Below are 23,512 nucleotides of genomic sequence, written 5' to 3'. Positions count from 1 at the left end.
TGCAGCCACGGTGCACTGGTGGCGGAGGGAGTGAATGTTTAAGGTGGTGGATGTGGTGCCAATCAAGCGGGCTGCTTTGTCCTGAATGGTGTCGAGCTTCTTGAGTGTTGTTGGAGCTGCACTCAACCAGGCAAGTGGAGAGTATTCCATCACTCTCCTGACCTGTGCCTTGTAGATGGTGGAAAGGCTTTTGGGAGTCAGGAGGGGAGACACTCACCACAGAATACCCAGCCTCTGACCTGCTCTTGTAGCCACAATATTTATGTGGCTGGTCCAGTTAAGTTTCTGGTCAATGGGGACCCACAGGATGTTGATGTTGGGGGATTCGGCGATGGTAATGCCGTTAAAATTCAAGGAGCGGGATTAGACGCTCCCTTGTTGGAGATAGTCATTGCCTGGCACGTATGTTACTTGCTACTTATCAGCCCATGCCTGAATGTCATCCAGGTCTTGCTGCATGCAGGCATAGACTGCTTCATTATCTGTGGAGTTGCGAATGGCACTGAACACTGTGCAATCATCAGCAAACAACCCCACTTCTGACCTTATGATGGAGGGAAGGTCATTGATGAAACAGCTGAAGATGGTTGGACCTAGGACACTGCTGAGGAACTCCTGCAGCGATGTCCTGGGGCTGAGATGATTGGCCTCCAACAACCACAACCATCTTCCTTTGTGCTAGGTATGACTCCAGCCAGTGGAGAGTTTTCCCCAATTCCCACTGACTTCAATTTTACTAGGGTTCCTTGATGCCACACTCGGTCAAATGCTGCCTTGATGTCAAGGGCAGTCACTCTCATCTCACCTCTGGAATTCTGCTCTTTTGTCCCTGTTTGGACCAAGGCTGTAATGAGGTCTGGACCCGAGTGGTCCTGGCAGAACCCAAACTGAGCATCGGTGAGCAGGTTATTGATGAGGAAGTGCTGCTTGATAGCACTGTCGATGACACCTTCCATCACTTTGCTGATAATTGAGAGTAGACTGATGGGGCGGTAATTGGCCGGATTGGATTTGTCCTGTTTTTTGTGGACAGGACATACCTGGGCAGTTTTCCACATTGTCGGGTAGATGCCAGTGTTGTAGCTGTACTTGAACAGCTTGACTAGAGGCACGGCTAGTTCTGGAGCACAAGTTTTCAGCACGACAACCAGGATATTGTCGGGGCTCATAGCCTTTGCTGTATCCAGTGCACTCATCCATTTCTTGAGATCACATAATACTATCTTAAAATTTCTAAACCAAGGTAGGGCCATTTTGCCTTAATTATAGTTTGAGAGCAGTTGGGATTGCACAATGCCCTATTTTCAGGGCCAGGCATGGCACAAGATTAGATGGAACACGCTAGATATTGCTGCCTTCATTGTGACTGACCCTGAAAGAAGCCTCCAGCAAAACTGGTTTAACCGAGAATCTACCCAATCTGAAATAATGACTAAAGATATAGGAAGTTAACCTTTGGAATGTTTACCTTATGCAAAACTCAAACAGCCTGCCCCCTACATGCAGGTTCATATCTAGGTGCCTGAAAATTCAATCCTGATTACAATTTAGGACAAGCAAGTATAGACAGTAGTCACTATTCTTGGCTACAGAGATGAGAATTCAAAAGGTGCAGGAAAAAAAACTAAATTATAATAGGGAAGTAACAGACTTGTAAGGCCCAAGAATAACTTATTAGCTCCCTTCAATATAGTTCGACCTTGTGGTAAAGTTCAGGTTAGTAAATGTGGGATCAATATACTGTATATATGCACTGAACTATAAATTGTACCCTTCAACTATTGCTCTGCCTTATGAAGCATCAAACGTTGAATGGCAAGTCTAATGTTATTTTTGCAATTCCACTTTCAAACACTGGATGGAACCAGAAACACCACATTCTGACATTTAATGATAAAACTCCAGGAAAAGCACTTGGAAAATATTCAGGAGGTTTGTATTGTTACAAGATTTCAACTTCTGGTCTACCCAGAAGTCAACAAAACAACACTAATTGTTATAATAGTGACTATAATGGATAATTGAATGGACATCAAAGAATCATGCAGCACAGGAGGCCCTTCAGCTCTGTGCCGACTCTCAAAGAGCTACCAATTAGTCCCATTCCCCTGCTCTTGCCCCATATCCCTGCAATTTTTACTTTTTAAACATATGTCCAATTCCCTCTTAAAAGTTACTATTGAGTCTGATTCCACCACCCTTTCAGGCAGTGCTTTCCAGATCATAACTCAGTGAAAAAATCTCATCTTGCCCCCCTGGCATTTTTTGCCAATTATCTTAAATCTGTGTCCTCTCGTTACCGATCCTCCTGCCAGTAGAAAATGTTTGTCCCTATTTACCCTATCAAAACTACTCAATTTTGAACACCTAGAATCAGAGAAATTTACAGCACAGAAGGGGGCCATTTGGCCCATCGTGTCTGTGCCGGCCGAAAGAGCTATCCAACCTGATCCCACTTTCCAGCTCTTGGTCCGTAGCCTTGTAGTTACCGCACTTCAAGTGCATATCCAAGTGCTTTTTAAGTGCAATGAGGGTTTCTGCCTCTACCACCCACTCAGGCAGTGAGTTCCAGACCCCCACCACCCTCTGGGTTCTCCTCAACTCCCCTCTAATCCTTCTACGAATTACTTTTAATCTACGCCCCCTGGTTATTGACCTCTCTGCTAAGGGAAATAGGTCCTTCCTATCCACTCTATCTCGGCCCCTCAATTTTATACACCGCAGTCAAGTCTCCCCTCAGCCTCCTCTGTTCCAAAGAAAACTACCCCAGCCTATCCAATCTTTCCTCATAGCTAAAATTCTCCAGTCCTTGCAACATCTCTAGTGCAATCACATCTTTCCTGTAATGTGGTGACCAGAACTGTATGCTGTACTCTAGCTGAGGCCTAACTAGTGTTTTATGCAGTTGAATAACCTTCCTGCTCTTATATTCTATGGCTCGGCTAATAAAGGAAAATATCCCATATGCCTTCTTAACCACCTTATCTACCCAACCTGCTACCTTCAGGGATCTGTGGACATGCACTCCAAAGTCCCTCTGTTCCTCAATAACAGAAAATGCTGGAAAAACTCAGCAGGCCAGGCAACATCCGTGGAGAGAAAATAGAGTCAATGTTTTGGGTCAAACCCTTTGTCAAGACTGGAAATGCACAGGAAATGAAATAGATTAAAAGGCCAGGCTGGGAGAGAACAAAAGAGAAGTGAAGAGACATTAAGAGGTATTCAAAACGAGACGAGATGGTGATAGGACTAGTGGAGACAAAAGACGGCTCTAGATTAGGTGTGAAATGCGCTGGCAGAATGAGAGACAGCTGCCATGTGGGAGAGAAAAAAAAAGTGTGGGGGGGGGGGGGGGGAGAAAGAGGGCCAAAACAAAGGTGTGGATAAAAAAAAGTAAAAATGTAATGGGGGCTGAGGTTATGATCTGAAATTGTTGAACTCAATACGGAGTCCAGAAGGCTGTAAAGTGCCTTATCGGAAGATGAGGTGCTGTGCCTCGAGTTTACGCTGAGCTTCCGTGGAACAATGCAAGAGCCCGAGTACAGTGAGGTCTGAGTGGGAATGAGGCGGTGAATTAAAATGACAGGTGACCGGAAGCTCAGGGTCACCCTTACGGACTGAACGGAGGTGTTCCGCAAAGCAGTCACCCAATCTGCGTTTGGTCTCCCCAATGTAGAGGAGACCGCATCGTGAGCAGCGAATACAGTATACTAGATTGCAAGAAGTACAAGTAAATCGCTGTTTCACCTTGAAGGGGTGTTGGGGCCCTGGACAGTGGGAAGGTATAAGGGCAGGTGTTGCATCTCCTGCGCTTGCACGGGAAGGTGCCGGGCGAAGGGGAAGGGGTGCTGGGGGTGATAGAGGAGTGGACTAGGGTGTCGCGGAAGGAGCGGTCTCTACGGAATGCTGAAAGTCGAGGGGAGGGGAAGATGCGTTTGGTGGTGGGATCACTTTGGAGGTGGCGGAAAATGATCCGTTGAATGCGGAGGCTGGTGGGGTGAAAGGTGAGGACAAGGGGAACCCTATCGTGGTTCCGGGAGGGAGGGGCAGGGGTGAGGGCAGAAGTGCGGGAGATAAAATGGACACGGTCGAGGGCTGTGTCAGCTGAGTTTTTCCAGCATTTTCTGTTGTTATTTCGGATTTCCAGCATCTGCAGCATTTTGCTATCGTCCCCCTGTTCCTCTACACTTCTCAGTATCCTACCATTTATTGTGTATTCCCTTGCCTTTTTAGCCCTCCCCAAATGCATTGCCTCTATTAAATCTCCCCTTAACCTTCTTTGCTCCAAGAGAACAATCCCAGCTTCGCTAGTCTCTCTACACACCTGAATTCCCTCATCCCTGGCACCATTCCAGGAAATTTCCTCTGCACCCTCTCCAAGGCATTGACATGCTTGTAATAATATGGAGGATAATGAACTTTAAAGTAAAACACTTAACAGCCATATCACCTTGTCCTGTCACCTTCAAAGATTTGTGTATGTGAACCCCCAGGTCTCTGTTCCTGCACCCTGCTTTAAAATGTCACCATTTAGTTTAGTTTTTCCTCAGTTTTCCTTCCAAAATGCATCTCTTCACATTTCATCTGATTTTTCTTAGAACTTTCAGCTTTTACCATCAATATTTGGGTTTTTTCATATTAACCAGCCATGTTGAACTAGTACACAATTTTTAAACTTTTGACAACTTTTTTAAAAAAACAATTAAAAAAAGTTTCTTACTTCGGCACAACTACCAACAAAGTAACAAGATATTCAGAGTCCATTACAAAGTCTTCCTTCTTCACAATATCAGCAAGGCTTCTCGTCATCAAACTTCCCCTACAAATGACCATACAAACCAATTATCAGCACAAGGTAAATACTGCAGTTCTCCTGGGGAAAATAATATATCATTAATACTTACAAGCGCTTCGAAAGGACACAATAATGGTCGAGGCCAAGGATGAAGAATTAATTCTCAAAAGGTTACATTTACATTTCCTAATTCGAATGGACAAGAAATAGGCTACAAATGGGAATAACCACTTAATCCCAAAGTGGTCCCACCATAACTTCCAACATTCCCATCATTGAAGCAACTGTAAACCCCAGTGACTGTAAAATGACTATTTGAGGTATCTAACTTCTTAAGCTGGGGATGTGGCATAAAAAGGGAGAACAAAAGAGCAAGAGGTAAAAATACTTATACTTCTAACTTTACAGTAATTGTAAAGCAGATTAAATGCAAGGCAATTCAATTTAAATTATGATACACATGAAAAAATAACTTACACATTCTTCCTCTCTAGATTCTGTAAGTTTCCTTTCAGATTGTTGTATGCTGATGCTCTTGCTTTTAGATCATTGTCAATCTGTGATACTTGCTGCAAATTTCCAAACAGCATATAATAGTTAATGGATCTTTCAAATGGCCCAGGAACAGTGTGCAAGTAAAAATAAGTGAAAACCTTCTGTAGCATTTGGAAATCAAATATATGCTAAAATTCAGTGTAAATTGAAACTATCCCCTTTTCACAGACAACCAGTATCCCAGCAGTCGATTACTTATTTAAAACTTCTCTGCAAAAGTTATAAATGAACTAGGGCCTACCTAGCACATTCGCAAAAGAATGAATGTCGAAATCAGCAAGAATTATGGCCTGAGCATATGTAAAAGGACAAAAAAAGGCCATTCACCCCATCAGCACTGAATCTTCCAGTGCAGCTTGCGTATTAACATCCAACTGCATTTTGAATGCCGTTCTGTTTGTCTCTACTATATACTTACAATGTATGCTACTTTGGGTCCCTGACAACCATGTGTGCGGGAAGTGTATCCAGCTGCAGCTACTGGCAGACCGCATTGCGGTGTTGGAGCTGCGAATGGATACATACTGGAGCATTTGCGATGCTGAGGACATCGTGGATAGCACGTTTAGGGAGTTGGTCACACCGCAGGTAAAGGCTGCACAGGCAGGACGGGAATGGGTGACCGTCAGGCAGAGTAGTAGGTGCAAACAGATATACCGCTTTGGATATTGTTGGAGGAGATGGCTTAACAGGGGAAGGCAGCAGCAGCCAACTTCCTGGCACCATGGGTGGCTCTGCTGCACATGACGGGAGGAGAAAAAGCGGGAGAGCTATATTGATGGGGGATTCTATTGTAAGGGGAATAGATAGGCATTTCTGCGGCCGCAAACGAGACTCCAGGATGGTATGTTACCTCCCTGGTGCAAGGGTCAAGGATGTCTCGGAGCGGCTGCAGGGCATTCTGAAGGGGGAGGGAGGGTGAACAGCCAGTTGTCGTGGTGCATATAGGTACCAACGATATAGGTAAAAAACGGGATGAGGTCCTAAAAGCTGAATATAGGGAGTTAGGAGGCAAATTTAAAAAATAGGACCTCAAAAAGGTAGTAATCTCAGGATTGCTACCAGTGCCACGTGCTAGTCAGAGTAGAAATAGAAGGATATTGCAGATGAATACGTGGCTAGAGGAATGATGCAAGGGGGAGGGATTCAAATTCCTGGGATATTGGAACCGGTTCTGGGGGAGGTGGGACCAGTACAAACTGGGCGGTTTGCACCTGGGCAGGACCGGGACCGATATCCGAGGAGGAGTGTTTGCTAGTGCTGTTGGGGAGGGTTTAAACTAAAATGGCAGGGGGTTGGGAACCTGTGCAGGGAGACAGGGGAAAGGGGAGCAAGAATAGAAGCAAAAGACAGGAAGGAGAAAAGCAAAAGTGGAAGGCAGAAAATCAAGGGTGTAAATCAATCAGGACCACAGTAAATAATGATTCTAAAAGGACTAAGTCTTAAAAAAAGACGCCTGAAGGATTTGTGTCTTAATGCAAGGAGCATTCGTAATAAGGTGGATGAATTAGCTGCGCAAATAGATGTAAACGGATGAGATATAATTGGGATTACAGAGACATGGCTCCAGGGTGACCAAGGCTGGGAATTCAACATCCAGGGGTATTCAATACTCAGGAAGGACAGGCAAAAAGCAAAAGGAAGTGGGGTAGCATTGCTGGTTAAAGAGATTAACAATAGTAAGGAAGGATATTAGCTCTGATGATGTGGAATCTGTATGGGTAGAGCTGAGAAATACCAAGGGGCAGAAAACGTTAGTGGGAGTTATATACAGATCCCCAAACAGTAATGTGGAGGTTGGGGATGGCATTAAACGGGAAATTAGAGACGCGTGCAATAAGGGCACAGCAGTTGTCATGGGTGACTTTAATCTACATATACATTGGGCTAACTAAATTAGTAACAATACCGTGGAGGAGGAATTCCTAGAGTGTATACAGGATGGTTTCCTGGACCAATATGTCAAGGAACCAACTAGAGATCAGGCCATCTTAGACTGGGTATTATGTAATGAAAAAGGATTAATTAGCAATCTTGTTGTGCGCGGCCCCTTGGGGAGGAGCGATCATAATATGATCAAATTCTTCATTAAAATGGAGAGTGAAGTAGTTGACTCAGAGTCTAGGGTCCTGAATTTAAATAAAGGAAACTACGATGGTATGAGGTGCGACTAGGCTAAGATGGATTGGGGAACGTTACTTAAAGGGTTGATGGTGGATAGGCAATGGCAAACATTTAAAGATCGCATGGATGAACTACAGAATTTGTTCATCCCTGTTTGGCAAAAAAATAAAACAAAAAAGGTGACTCAACTGTGGCTAACAAGGGAATTTAGGAATAGCATAAGATCCAAGGCGAGGACATATAAATTGGCCAGAAAAAGCAGCAAACCTGAGGATTGGGAGCAGTTTAGGATTCAGCAAAGGAGGACAAAGGGATTAATTAAGAGGGGGAAAATAGAGTAAGAGAGTAAGCTTTCAGGGAACATAAAAACTGACTGTAAAAGCTTCTATAGACATGTAAAGAGAAAAAGATTGGTGAAGTCAAGCGTAGGTCCCTTGCAGTCAGAATCAGGGGAATTTATAATGGGGAACAAAGAAATGGCAGAACAATGAAACACATGCTTTGGTTCTGTCTTCAGAAAGGAGGACACAAAGAACCTCCCAGAGATATCGGGGAACATAGGGTCTAATGAGAGGGAGGAACTGAAAGAAATCAGTATTTGTAGGGAAATGGACAGGATTGAAGGCCGATAAATCCCCAGGGCCTGATAATCTATATCCTAGGGTACTTAAGGAAGTGGCCCTAGAAATAGTAGATGCATTGCTGGTCATCTTCCAAAATTCTATAGACTCGAACAGTTCCCATAGATTGGAGGGTAGCTAATGTAACCCCACTATTTAAAAAAAGGTGGTAGAGAGAAAACAGGGAATTATAGACCGGTTAGCCTGACATCAGTAGTGGGGAAATGCTAGAGTCCATTATGAAAGATGTAATAGCAGAGCACTTGGAAAACAGCGACAGGATCGGACAAAGTCAACATGAATTTACAAAAGGTAAATCATGCTTGACTAATCTACTGGAATTTTTTGAGGGTGTGACTGGTAGAATAGATAAGGGAGAACCAGTGGATGTGGTGTATTTGGACTTTCAGAAGGCTTTCGATAAGGTCCCGCAAAGTTAAAGCGCATGGGATTGGGGGTAAGGTACTGACTTGGATAGAGAACTGGTTGGCAGACAGGAAGCAAAGAGTTGGAATAAACAGGTCTTTTTCTGAGTGGCAGGCAGTGACTAGTGTGGTACCGCAGGGATCGGTGCTAGGACCCCAGCTAGTCACAATATATATTAATGATCTAGTTGAAGGAACTGGATGTAATATCTCCAAGTTTGCAGGTGACACAAAGCTGGGTGGGCGTGTTTGCGGTGAGGAGGATGCAGAGAAACTCCAATGTGATTTGGACAGATTGGGTGATTATACTGCATCTGCCATGCATCTGCCCAATGTGGATAAATGCAAGGTTATATACTTTGGTGGCAAAAACAGGAAGGCAGATTATTATCTGAACAGCAACAGATTGGGAAGGATGTTCTTGCCATGGAGAGAGTGCAGCGAAGATTCACCAGACTGATACGTGGGATGGCAGGAATGAAGTATGAAGAGAGATTGGGTCGATTAGGCTTATATTCGCTAGAGTTTAGAAGAATGAGAGGGGATCTCATTGAAGCTTATAAAATTCTAACAGGACTAGACAGACTAGATGCAGGATGTATGTTCCCGATGGCGGGAGAGTCCAGAACCAGGGGTCACAGGCTAAGGGTAAGGGGTAAGTCATAAGCCATTTAGGACTGAGATGAGGAGGAATTTCTTCACCCAGAGTGTGGTGAACCTGTGGAATTCTCTACCACAGAAGGCAGTTGAGGCCAATTCATTGAATATATTCAAGAAGGAGTTAGATATATTTCTTAAGGCTAAAGGGATCAAGGGATATGGGGAGAAAGCAGAGACAGGGTACTGAATTTGGACGATCAGCCATGATCTCATTAAATGGCAGAGCAGGCTCGAGGGGCCAAATGGCCTACTCCTGCTCCTATCTTCTATGTTTCTAAAACAGTGCTCAGTGCTTTACATAAGTGGCCAGTTATACCAAGCTATTGTATAACATACTGTTGAGCAATAAAATCTATCATATAGCAAAACACAATGAAAATTTGATTCAGAAGTGTTGTCTTGTGGGAGAAAGTAGGTTTCAAAACACTTCTGGAGCTCGATATTTCACTCCATCCTAAATCTAATGGAAAGAATCCAAGACTCTAACATTCAGTACCAAGCAGAGCATACAATGGTATCCATTCAGTACTGAACATTCCCATTTCAGACCATTCGAATAAATAACAAAACTTGAAAGCAATCCTTGGGATGATCCGCCAGAACCAGTTAGCTGACCAGGCCAGAGACGACCTAACCACCTTCACCTCAATCTTATTCCTTTAACAGAAAGACTCGAAGTATTAAGTACCATCAAGTGGGAGATCATTGCAGGGAGCTCAGAAATGTTGCCACTACTGTCCCTTTCACCTCCTCTGTAGTAACTCCGAGGCTGTCATCAATCATTGCTGCTTGGAAGATTAACCAGCAATTGCTCCTGAAGTTTCAGGTAAAGAATCCACACTCCCACTGCTACTTGGAAATGGTAGAGAGAGTTGATGCTAAATTTTATGTTGCAGAATAGCATCTGTACCCAACTGTTATGACCATGCCATTGACTGGTGCCAATGACATGCAACCCACTGCTTCCAAGAACATTACATCTGCATCAGCCACTGCTATCAAGGGTTCTTTGGCAAATTTACAGAATAAAAGCTCTATTCATACCAAACTAAACTTCAACTCTACCATAGTTGGGAATGTGGGCATGACAAAAAAAAAATGTAGCAAGCTCTAAACAGTAGCTTTCTGGTTCTCGGCAAACCATTTTAAAATCACCATTATCAACAAGTTGACAGTCCATAAAACACAAACAATTGTTCTATTTTCCTGTACGTCACTGCTACCCTGCATTTTGGCAGAAGGAACAGGGAGAGGCAATATACACTTGATGACACAGTTTTAAAGAGTGTGCAGGGACAGAGGGACCTGGGAGTTAATGCGCATAGGTCCCTAAAGGTGGCAGGATATACTGAGAGAGTGGTTAGCAAAGCTTATGGGATCTTGGGCTTCATAAATAGAGGCATTGAGTACAAAAATAGAGGTTATGCTGAATCTTTATAAAGCGCTGGTTAGGCCACAACTGGAGTATTGCATCCAGTTCTGGTCACCACACTTTAGGAAGGATGTGAAGGCCCTCGAGAGGGTGCAGAGGAGATTTATCAGAATGGTTCCGGGGATGGGGGGTCTTGGCTACAAGGACAGGTTGGAGAAGTTGGATTTGTTTTCATTAGAGTCAAGGAGGTTGAGGGGTGATTTGATAGAGGCGTACAAGATTATGACAGGTTTGGATAGGCTAGACGGGGAAAGGCTGTTCCCACTAGTTGATGGTACAAGGACTAGGGGACACAGATTTAAGGTTTTGGGCAAGAAATACAGGGGGCATGTAAGGAAAACTTTTTTTTAAATGCAGCGAGTGATGACGACCTGGAATTCGCTGCCGACGGAAGTGGTGGAAGCGGAGACACTCAATGTTTTCCAGGAGAGACTGGATAGGCACTTGAGGGAAATAAACTTGCACAGCTATGGGGATAGAGCGGGGGAATGGGACTGACTGGATTGCTCTACAGAGAGCCAGCACGGACTCGATGGGCCGAATGGCCTCCTTCTGTGCCGTATGACTATAACGTATGACTATGTATCCTCAATAAAGCAAATAAAATATTAGAACATCTGTTATGGACATTACAGTTGTACGTTATTTGGCCTTAACACAGAAGAATATTTATATTCCTCCGCAACTAGATAATGTATGGAGTAAAATCTAAACATTACTGTTAATTTCTGCTCACAAGTTTCCAAAGTGATTCTAACAATTATAAAATTAGAAGATAAAAACACTCAAAACTAAACCATTTGAAATATCTTTAGTGAACACGAAATATTTACACACAATATCCCTTGGAAATTTTGGCAGACTGCAGAACTTGTGTTAAAGGCACATTATTGAGTTCCAAAAATGAATTTAAACACCGACCTTAGTAATGATTTCAGAAATGTTTTTCAGAGACTGTTTGATTGGATACTTTGCCATGTCCCACTGAAAACTTGTGATATAGGTGACCAAGTCAACTAGGGGAAAAAACACAACCTGTTTTAAAAATGTAATAGAACAAAGATTCTCAGTTTTTGTTAGAATAAAAACAGCCGTGACCAGTTAAACAAATTCTATGTACCCATCTGAATTATTTTGATTGTGAGCCGACAGTATTTCGCACAGGTATGTTGGCGCACTAAGCAGTCAAAATTTCAGATTTTTTTAAACAAATCCCACTAGAGTAGAAACAAGCTGATATTGTACTAATTTTCAAAAACTGTGCCAAAATAGATTTGGCAATCCTATGTCAGAACAAGGTAAATAACAGAATCAATGATAAATTAACTAAAGGTTTACTATATGACAATCATCTAGTAAATAGCAGTCAGCGATTTAGATGGGGAAAGTCCTGCCTGTAAGTTTGACAAAGCAACATCTCAAATGGATGGTAGAAAGCTATACAATATGGTCTACTTGGACATTCAAAAAGCCCTTGCTACAGCTACTTAAGCATAAGGAATTCAATGCAAAAACCTGGGAATGCCTATGAAATTGGCTGAAAGATATGAAGCAGTTGATATTTGTTAGGAGCATTACTCAGTTTTTTTTTATAAAAGGGCGGTGGGGGGGGGTTGGGTGCAGGGAAGGGCAAGAAAGCAGTGCTGAGTACAGTGCCCCCAGCATCAGTGCTGTCCTGAAGTCAGGAAGTTCTTCACACAAAGTGATCAACAGGTGAAATGAACTTCCAGGTGAAGTAGTGGAAGCAATAACTCTGGAATCATTTAACAGCTGGATATTGTGGCTCAGACTGCAGCATTTCTTTCTGGAAGGAAGAGCTCGGATGGGCCAAATGGGTTTCCTTTTCCATCTCTACCTGGTGTAAAAGCTTGACCCACAGCCTTGAACACTGTTCATCTATTAATTAATTAAATAAAAGCCTTGTGTATAGGAACATAGTTTCAGAATCATAAGTAGCTAGAATCTTAGAGAATTGACCTTGAAAAGCAAACTTTACACTGCAGTAAAATGGAAACTTTATTTGTACACAGGAGCACAGATATGAAACTACTGTAATAAGTAGCTAAGCTAAATCACAAGAATTCAATATGAATAGTATACTCCATGAAATTTAATTTCGTACAAAAAGATCAAAGTTAACCATTTCATGGTTATATACATAATTCTGCATTCAACATTTAAAATTCAAGTTCAAATTCAGCCTGAAACAAGTTACAGTGAGCTCTTAACATTAGGGTGGCAATGAACACTGTCAATTGTTTAAAAGCATATAAAACTAAAGTCACCCAACAGTGAGTGGAAGCGGCAATCCAGGAGATCATTCACTTGATTATAAAGCCCATTTAACCCACAACTGCTTCACCAAATCAACTATTTAAAGTAACAAGAAGCTGAGCCATATGGACCTGGGGGCAGGTAGGGGTTCAATCCCCATTCTTGGCTGAGTTAGTTGATCATTGCTGTCCACCTGCACCAAGCTGGCTATCTACACAAGGACACTGAGCAAAGACATGATCGGATTCAACAACGATGCCCTTGCAACAGAATAGATGAGAAATGCAACATCGAGGTTCATATTATATAGGGTACCCGTGGATCAGTGCCGCAAGAGGTCAATGCCTTCATAAGAGGAATAAAATTGGCAGGGGAAAAAAAAGCTAAGTATTCCAAAAAGCATTAATGAATGAGGTGTAAAGGAAGATTATAAATACTATACAACACACTATGAAACTAGCATGAAGATAGCACATGGCGTGGAAGGTGTTACAAGGTAGTAAGCTTATAAAAGGGATTAAATAATATCAAAAGCCACAAAGTAAATCTCAGTCTCATCTGAATAGAGATACGGTATAATCTTAACACATTTGTGTTCTTAATGGTTGTTTGTAGCACCAGTTTTATTCAGTTTTCAAAAGTCTTGTTAAGTAGGCAGCAAACTGACGAAATAGACAGCAGGTTCCTGTGCTCAAACCACATTACTTGAAATTAAATGGTGAGGGGGGACAGGGGGGTTTTGAGAGAATTCGAGCATGTCTGGTTTAGATGGCACAGCTGACAATGATGAATAAAGGGAGTGGGAAGTACACAAAAGGCCAGAGTCAAAGTAAGACTTTGGGGGAGGGGTTTGTAGGGCTGGAGGAAGTTACAGAGATAGGGAGGGGCGAACCCATGAAGGGATTTAAACACGAGAATGAGAATTTTAAATTGGATGCATCGGGAGCCAATGTTGTAGTGTATGTAACTGTTCCACCTTTAAGAGAACTATTTTAGTAACCGTTCCACCTTTAAGAGAACTATTTTAAGAGTTGCACTACTTTCTCTTGGCTGCTGTATACTGTAATACCGGTGGTGACCACACCGGTATATAAGTGCTGTGTAATGATTTATTGGGCAGTTCCGCCCTGACCTTCAACCAGTAAAGACCTGTTAAATTTTACTCTTGTGGTCTGTGTAGTAATTCTCAATATAACACACAGACTTAACAGTGGCGATGAGTACGATCTTACCCTGCGGCAGAGATACATCCAAGGCAGTTTAACGGGCGTCGAGAAGAGGCATCCGCCCTCACCATTCTGCTGAGAAAAGACTCGAGTCTGCAGAGCGAAGGAAGAATTCTGACACGAAGCCTTCCATCAGCAACAGGCAGTGATCATCCCTTCTATCACGGTGCTGGGTAAGCCGATCAGCGACGAGCAGCAAGTCGGCCACGTTGACTGTGAGTAGGGGAGAAAATAACAAAAAAAAAACGGAGGATATAAGGGCGGAGAACTCGACCACGGCCGGGGAAAAGAGCCGGACAGAAGTCGGGGCCAGAGGCGCTGAGACTGGGGCAGCGTAAGGCATGGAAGCCGCGGTGAATACAAACGCAGCCGGTGAGAGAGACCGGGCTGCAAGCGGGCTGGGAGACGCAACAGCGTCGAGAGAGAGCTCGACCGCGACCGGTGAAAAAGGCCGGGCAGCTACCGAGGCCGTGAGGCGCAGCGACCGGGTCAGCGTAAGGCGCGGGAGAAAAGAAAAAAAAAAAAAACCGCGGAGAACTCAGCCGCAGCCGGGGGAAAGGACCGGACTGCAAGAGGGGCTGGGAGGCGCGATTTGAAAACCGCTGGGGGAGGGCGAACGCAGCAATACGGCAATCGCCATTACAGCCAGCGGGGGAGTAAAGCAAACGCAGGAAGCCGCCATTTTCAGAGGCGGGGGAAGAAGACAAGCGCGGGAAACCGCCATTTTGTAAAAGAAAAAAAAAAAAAATTCTTTTGTTTCTCAAGAAGATCGCGAGGATGCCTAAGCGTGGTAACATCAACGATTTTGATCCCGATGTTGACGATTGGGCCACGTATGTAGAACGCATAGAGATATATTGTAAGGCAAATAAAATATCAAATGAAGATAAAGCACTAACCTTACTAAACTCAATGGGTGCGAAGACATACGGACTATTGAAGCATCTTCTATCACCAGCTAAACCGACGGATCAGACTTTCGCTAATATTGTTGCTGTCCTGAAGGATCATTTGAACCCCACACCGCTGATGTTAGCAGAACGGTTTAAATTTTATGCGAGAACGCAACTGAAAGAGGAAAGCAACGTGGAGTACTTAATTGAACTGCGTAAGCTAGCGAAATACTGTCAGTTTGGGGAAGGACTGACAGAGGCACTGAGAGACAAATTTGTGTGCGGATTGTCGAAAGAAGGAACACAAAAGCGGCTACTTGAAGAGAATGATCTTACACTTGATAAGGCTGTCTCTATTGCAGCATCGCACGAAGCCGCAGCGAGAGGCACTGCGGAAATGCAGCTGAAGGCAGCGGTACTCAGCGTAGATCAAATGGCTTTGGGTACAACGAAATGTTATCGTTGTGGGAAGACAACACACGATCAGAACCAATGCTGGTTTAAAAACCAGGAATGTAGAAAATGTGGCAAGCTTGGTCACATAGCTAAAGTATGCCGGTCAGGAAAGAAGACCAGCAACAAAAAGTCACCGCAGGAAAAGTGCAGAAAGGTACATAAGGTGGCTGAGAAGAGTTCGGATGAACAGAATTCGGATTCAGACTCCAACAGCAAGGAACTGGGTAGTCTGAGAATTCACAATGTGAGTAAGGAAGCTGACCGACAAACTATCTGGGTCACACTGCAGATAGCAGGAGTCCAAAGGAAGATGGAATTGGACACCGGATCGGCGTTGACAGTCATGAATAAGCAAGATTACAAAAGGTTATTCAAACATATTCCCCTACGGGATACGGAGATAGTATTAAAGACATACACGGGGCAAAGAGTATACCCCATCGGAAAGATAAAAGTCAAGGTGGTACACAAGGTCAAAGAACACCAAGGAATGGACATATATGTACTACCTGAGGGAGGTCCACCACTTCTGGGATGGGAGTGGATCAGGAAAATAAATATGGACTGGCACTCCCTAAAAGCAATAACGGTAGATTCCGGAAAGAAAAAAAATGTCAAACCTGCACGATTGTCCGGAATATTGGATGAGGGCATATGCAGCAGTGACAGTGACAAAGCAGAGAGTGAGAACTCGGTGAAGACAATCAGCTCAGACTCTGGAACTGATGATGGTAAGACCAGCCCATGTGCCAAAGACAAGTCTAAAATGGACTTGCAGACTAATGATGGAAAAACGAAGGAGTGCATAAATGCTTCAGAAGAGAATAAAGTATCAGAACAGAATTCCACTGAACAACAACAACATAGTTTGACAGAGGATTCTGAGTCTGTCCAGTCTACAGACATGCACATTTCTGAGGAACACCGGGCTCGAACTCAACTCAATTTCAAACTACAACAGCAATTAGAACAAATGATTCGCCGTTTTGAGCAAGAGATGAATGCAAAGAAAAAGTTCTTTGACACAGAGTGGGAGAATCTGGTAAGACAGCAGAAGCAGCTGATTGAGAAAATGGAACAGGAACACACAAACCGTCTGCGCGATGAGGCCAAACGAATCAAAGCTGAGCAAGAAAGGGAATATGTCAAATTCATCGATCAGTTGAAAGCTAAGAAGAAAGAGCACCCTTTTGTGAGCAGTGTCAGCAGTAATAAGCCACTCAGGGAATTGGTGGCAGAGGCAAAAACTGAAGATGCTGCAGAGATCAAATTTGTTGCTGAAAGCGCTACTTCCAGAGCTTTGCTTCGAATTAAAGAATTACCAGTTAAAATTGTGAAACCCTTAAGAGAGAAGATTGGCATGGAGAAACATCGTGTCATTTTCGAATGCAAGGTTTCCAGGCCAAATGCTGCTGTCAAGTGGTATTACAAAGACAAAGAGATTCATCCCAGTAATAAATATGAGATTGTGAGTGAAGATGTGTACAGGAAGCTCGTTATTAATAATGTCGTTTTTGAAGATGAAGGCAACTACATGTGCGATGCCATAGATGACCAAAGCCCAGCAAAGTTATATGTAGAAGAGCAACCAATTGCCATCATTAAAACCATATGTGATGTGGAAGTGACAGAGCTAAGTGACGCCATTCTTGAGTGTGAGCTTTCAGTTGCTGACGTGAAGCCTCCAAAATGGATACTAAATGGTGAAATTCTTCATGCTTCTGAAGATGTGGACATTGAGCATCGTGGCACTATTCATCGTCTCACTCTGGAAAAAACAACTTGTAAGATGACCGGCTTGCTGCAGTTTATTGCAGGGAAATCAAAATCTGAGGCGAGGCTGACTATTAAAGAGCCTCCGTCAAAGGTGGTCAAAGAACTACAGAACATTACAGGGGAAGAGAAGCATTCTGCTACTTTGAGCTGTGAGTTTACACCTACTCCCAAGATGGTCAGATGGTACAAAGACCAGAGCTTAATCGAATCTGCTGACCGATACAAATTTAAACAAAATAAGAATGTGATAGAACTTACCATTACAAACCTCACACCCAAAGACTCTGGTGAATATAGCTACAAATCAAGTAATGCACAGACCACAGCCACACTCACAGTTGACGCTCCAAAAATAGAAATAATAAAACATTTGGAGGACGTAGATACTGAGGAGGACAGCAATCTAGTATATTCATGCGAGTTGTCCCATGATGATGAAGATGATGACTCATCTGAACCATTATCACCCCTACCAGGTCACGCACGTGGTCCCTCCGAACTGAGCCAAATCAGTCTGGAAGCAGAAAAACTTCCCAAGGTACTTGAGCCTTTAGAAGGCAGCAATGCTGGTTCTGCAGTTACGAAAGTTCAAGCTGTTAAGTCCAGTGAAGGACTATTAGATGAGTCACCCCAGCAACAAGAACCTACTACACCACCGAAAACTACTACACCACCGAGGCGTTATCCGGACCGAGTCAGGAGGCGCAGGAGGCGCCGCCTCAGAGACTGAATCTGTGAACTGTGTTTACATGAAGTTGTGTATATATGTTATGATGTTATGTTTAATGGGGAATATATGTACTGTTAAGCTAAAAAGGGAGGATTGTAGTGTATGTAACCGTTCCACCTTTAAGAGAACTATTTTAAGAGTTGCACTACTTTCTCTTGGCTGCTGTATACTGTAATACCGGCGGTGACCACACCGGTATATAAGTGCTGTGTAATGATTTATTGGGCAGTTCCGCCCTGACCTTCAACCAGTAAAGACCTGTTAAATTTTACTCTTGTGGTCTGTGTAGTAATTCTCAATATAACACACAGACTTAACAAATGTGAATTAGCAGGAACAGGGCGATGGGTGAGCGGGACCGAGTACAGGACAGAATATGGCAGCGTTTTGATGAGATGACATTTACAGAGAGTGGAGAACGGCAGCCAGGCAGGAGAGTTGGTCTGTAGGGTTTCAGCAGCAGATAGACTGGTATGGTGGGTAGGTAATTTTACAGAGGTGGAAGTCGGCCGTCTTTGAGACTTGGAGCATATGAGATTGGAAGCTCAGCTCGTGGTTATATAGAAGGTTGAGATTGCAAACAATCTGGTTCAGTCTGAGACTATGGCCAGGGAGGGTGACAGAATCAGTGGCAAGGGTAAGGACTTTGTGGTGGGGGCCGAAGGCAATAAGATTGTTTAATACAAGTTGGCAGCAGAAAAAGCCAAGGCCGGTTGGATCATTTCCCAGTCAGAAAGTCAGTTTAACTTGTGGTAATGGTTTACCTTGCAGTCCTATTTCAGCATTACTGCCGCACTGCAATTGTACAGAACATTTCACATTGATTATGTAGTAATACAAATACGCTCAAAATGACAGAAGATTTGTTATTTAATCATCTCATGCTATTATGTTGAGATCTAGTATCATCATCAGGGAGCAGCATTCAAATAGCTGTGGTCAGAGTGACCCACTTACACTTCTGGCTCTCAGCAGGGCACTTCACAACCGTATTTCTAAATGTTGAGCACGAGCACATGTGCACATGCAGACAAGAGTAAAGATATTTTTCAAAAGGAGGTACACACTGGATGTATGTGCAAGACTATTATCTGTTTACATTGATACAGCCAATTCTGGGGGAGATCTGGGTTAAGCAAGCACTGATTCAGTAAATACAAGCTAAAACAATTATGGAAGAGGGGTTGAATGTTGGTTTCTGGGCTTTCACTTACTGTTATGAAACAAATTAGAAACGTCAAAATAACCAAACTTGGCTTTAAACCCCAGTCAAATTCTTTCACATGCACATAATAATCTATCAATCAGCATTTCAATGTACTCTGCATACGGTACACAATCATATGATTGAAACAGAATTTGGTGATAAAGTAGTAATTTTGGTGGCAAATATTGCAGTTTTACACTATAACCAAGTCAAAGTTCAAGGAATCAATGTCATTGTAAACCCGAGAGCACATGGATCTACGAACAAGGCGTTAAACCCATGAAGTAAAAATGTAGGGAATTTGTCCTAGTATCCACATTATACAGCGGAGTCTGGTGTACCTAACAGCGACTAGTTCCTGACATGGGATGTTAAAGCAAGTGAGCAGTGTAGGTGCTGCACTTCCAAAAAAATAAATCCAGACCAACCATAAAAAGTAAACACACCATTAGCTTATTTTTCTCCCTACTAGGGCAAGAAGCTAGCAATGTAGGTCATTACATGGATGAAAGTCAAACAAGAAACAAGCAATGAATAATAAAATGGGTCTGTCTACATTTAAGACTTCAGCTTTGAAACAAACATTAGGGTAATCATTTATGAATAGTGCAGAAATAGGTGGGTCAAGGAGTGAAGGACTCCAAGAAATATAGATTGTAGATCAGATTCCAACAACCTGGATTATAATCCTCCGAAACGAAACCAGAAAGAAAGAAGCCCATAATTGTAAGATTTATATGAAGAGGCATTTACAACAAATTTAAGTTTAAAAGTTAAAAATGACCCTTATTTATAGCAAAAAAGTTCAGCAAATCAGCATAATTGCAATGGAATTGATAAATTTGTTCTCGAATAGAAAAAGATGTAATGATCTATTCTGTAACAAATTTTGAAGTCACGTCATTATTGGCCCGTAATTTGCGGTCAGCGGCAAAGCAAAGGCGCTCAACCGCTGGCCTCGTGTTGAACCAAGTGTTCGCTGTATTTTGGTGCCCTTATACACTGCCCCACCAAAAGAAGCCGACACTTCAAACTTCACACTACAGTACAGTACTGAACTAGAGGGAAAAATGATGAAATTTTTTAAATCCTGGAGACATGAAAATTAAAAACACAAGAAAGATCTACTATAGAGAAAATACTGGAAAATGCACTGGTCAGACAGCACCCAAAAGAGAATGGCTAATGTTCTGGGTATAGTTTGCTCTACTCTCCTTTTCAGTTTCTTTAAATAAAATGAGCTGCAGTTCATCTAACTGAAATGAAAAGGGCAGCTACAGAGAATTTTCTGCAATGTACTATGTGTCCAATCTTGGCAATTATAACTTCTGATTTTTTTTAAATGCTGTATGCATTTCAGTAAATATTCCACAATGCTTTGTGTTTTAAGGCTCCCATAACTACTTCAAGTCCAGTTTCATACCAAGTATGGAGAGCATCATTTTCAAGCTTAATCTCATCTACAATCTGAAATGTAACTAAAATCAAGCCTGTCAATTAAACTTTGCCTACTGAAAGTACACAAGATGATGATGTAGAATGATAGTCACTCGTTTTCTGTTTGGCAGAGAAAATTCATTTTCAAAATGGACAAAAACTAGTTACAACATGGTCAAATACTACAAAATTAATGTCCTAGTGAAATTCATATATCTTAAATCATACATTAACACAAAACCCTGTCTCACCTAACTCAATATAAACCCCTTGTAGATCTCCACAGCTGACGGGAGTAAGGGGGCAAGGACACTGCAATTCACAGTTGTGTATAAATGTGGTCCATAGCAACTCAGCTGCTTCTCCACCCGATCCGTGTAGATAAATAACTGTCCACATCCATGAAGCCATGGCTGGGATCAGGAACTCACCAAGTGTTCACTGTACTTTGGTATCCCAATGCACTGCCCCGCCAAAAGAACCTGACACTTAAAACTTCACACTACAATTGATTTTCATTAATACGTCACACCATCAATGTTTTCTGGTGAGTGAAAACAATGCAATTTAATTTAAAAATGTAAATTAGTCAATAAAATCAACAAAAGAAAGCAACTTCACAATCAACATCATACCTTAAGGAAACTGTATCTCAGCTCGTGATGTTTTGCTACGAAGTGGCAGAAGTATCTTTTCGTTACATAAATCAACACGGCACATCTGATGCACTGTCTCAGCAGGAGTGTAATGAGGTTAGAGTTCTTTAAATCTTTGTAGCATGTACAATATATCAAACGTTATCTTCTCCCGCTCCAAAAAGAAACATGTTGAGGCCATTGAATGAACCCAATCTTCTTCCTCAGATCCCAAAAGCTTTGTCCAATAGCAAGACCATCAAGCTAGTCTCTTACAAAACTAAGCAATTTCTCTGAACAGCCATCAGTTTCCAAAACAATGCATATAGTCCTTTTTAAAATGGGATTACATCACTTTTTAGAAGACATAATACATAGAAGATACACATGCTTAGAAGGGTGAAAATTCTATTCTGTTACAGCTATCCGTTGTTCTGTAGGCAGAGGAGTGTTGCTATGATAGCAGAGGAAGTAAGTACAGGAAACTTTGTGCTATCCGGCACCGACGGGACTGTCCCATCAAAACTGCCGGACAAACCAGCGCTAATGTTGAAACATACGGAGATTTTGAGCTCCGTATCTGGCAACAAACCCTGTTGCTTAGCAACAGCTTCTAAACAGTCAGCCGTACCTTGCAAGCGTCTCTGTAGCTTAGCAACAGCTTCAGCGAGACCTTGCAGAGCCTGACTGGTGAAAAAAAAGCAACGAAAAGAAAAAAAAGCTAACGAAACTGCTCCTGATTTTTGCCGGTGGCTCGAGCATTCCGGACAGTTAACCTCCGGATAAACCAAAGTTTCCTATACTCTGTTGTACACAGGGTTGGCACAAATAATGTCAGCCTTGTTTACATAGAACAGCAGAGAAAAACATATGCAATGGTGTTCAAAATAGTATAAAGACAGAAGCCATAGTATAAAGTAACCTTTCATATGTTTTCACATTGCTGAAAATGTAATTTTTAATCCAGTGTTTAGTATGTACATAGGGTAATATATGGAGAGCCTACATTTGTACTTTGAAATCCAACCGAATGAGCAATAAAAGTAAACTTTAAGCAATCATAATTTTAACATTCCCATCATTGTAATTTCGGTCATTAATGACTAATTTTACTTTCATGGGTTTCAAAATTTTGGTAGAAAAGTGAGATTCACCAATAGTGAACTGCCTGCATCTGTATAGTACTTAGTGTGGATCAGGAATACAGCATAAAGATTCCAGCTGACTCCCACTGATACAACGTAAGATCATAGACTTTCAGAGAATAGGTTAGGCTGATGGAAGAATTGAAAAATGTGACAATCCTTCCAAAGCCTCAAAATCCTTCTCAAAACTGCAGAATTTATGTTCAATCCCCCACTAACCCATCCAAGTTATTAGCTCTGTCCACATTCCTTCTTCCATGAGAAAAAAAGAAAAGACTTGCATTTATATAGCGCCTTTCACGACCACCGGACATCTCAAAGTGCTTTACAGCCAATGAAGTACTTTTTGAAGTGGAGCCACTGCTGTAATGTGGGAAACGTTGCAGCCAATTTGCACAACACAAGCTCCCACAAACAGCAATGTGATAATGACCAGATAATCTGTTTTTATTATGTTGGTTGAACGATAAATATTGGCCAAGACACCGGGGATAACTCCCCTGTTCTTCTTTGAAATAGTGCCATGGGATCTTTTACGTCCACCTGAGAGAGCAGACGGGGCCTCAGTTTAACGTCTCATCTGAAAGACGGCACCTCCGACAGTGCAGCACTCCCTCAGCACTGTACTGGAGTGTCAGCCTAGCTTTATGTGCTCAAGAGGCCTCTATTTAAATCAGCCATCCTGTTTTGAATGGCCGATTAAATAGAGGCCCACTCAATAATGGCATCGGGCACAAAGCTTTTTGTTCAAACCGCTACCACCTGAATCACGCCAAACAACGCAGTGGTCGCCCGATGACCATCGCCCTCAGTTTGGATGTGGCTTAGCGGTCTGCTTAAAGATCCATACGTGTTCTGCGAAACTGGACACCAGACGCAGCTCAGTCGATGTAACCTTTGATACATTGCAGCCTTGTTGTGTTGACAGAAAAGGCTGGTCATTCTGCTTGTTCACTTTTATGGACTCCTCTCCAATGTAGACCGTTAACAATAGTGGCCTATAACAACTGAGGGCGATGGCCTCACTGCAGGATATCCAGGTCATAACTCTAGACAGGAATCTGCAAGACCTGCACCAACATCTGTGGAACACAATATCCAAGGAACTGCAACTGTTGGGTG

The 23,512-nt window shown here is 42.6% G+C and overlaps 1 protein-coding gene across 2 annotated transcripts in view; it reads right to left on the bottom strand.

Annotated features, from left to right (window-relative positions):
* The window catches only part of LOC147115174 (V-type proton ATPase subunit C 1-A-like), a 164,951-nt gene that overhangs the window by 25,007 nt on the left and 116,432 nt on the right, over positions 1-23,512 (bottom strand). For both annotated transcript variants that reach the window (XM_085993502.1, XM_085993501.1), the window contains exons 3-5: positions 11,533-11,627; positions 5,273-5,364; positions 4,721-4,819 (exon numbers count right to left, since the gene is read on the bottom strand). In XM_085993502.1, coding sequence (XP_085849628.1) covers positions 4,721-4,819; positions 5,273-5,364; positions 11,533-11,589 — 248 coding nt within the window. In that variant the 5' untranslated portion in view covers positions 11,590-11,627. The remainder of the gene's footprint in view (positions 1-4,720; positions 4,820-5,272; positions 5,365-11,532; positions 11,628-23,512) is intronic.

This window comes from Somniosus microcephalus, chromosome 7 (genome assembly GCF_052327205.1).
Source record: "Somniosus microcephalus isolate GS21.2 chromosome 7, FLI_Smic_1.0, whole genome shotgun sequence".
In the NCBI taxonomy this organism is placed as follows: domain Eukaryota; kingdom Metazoa; phylum Chordata; class Chondrichthyes; order Squaliformes; family Somniosidae; genus Somniosus; species Somniosus microcephalus.
The sequence above is the reverse complement of the archived record's forward strand: the minus strand, read 5'-3'. Positions and strand labels throughout refer to the sequence as shown.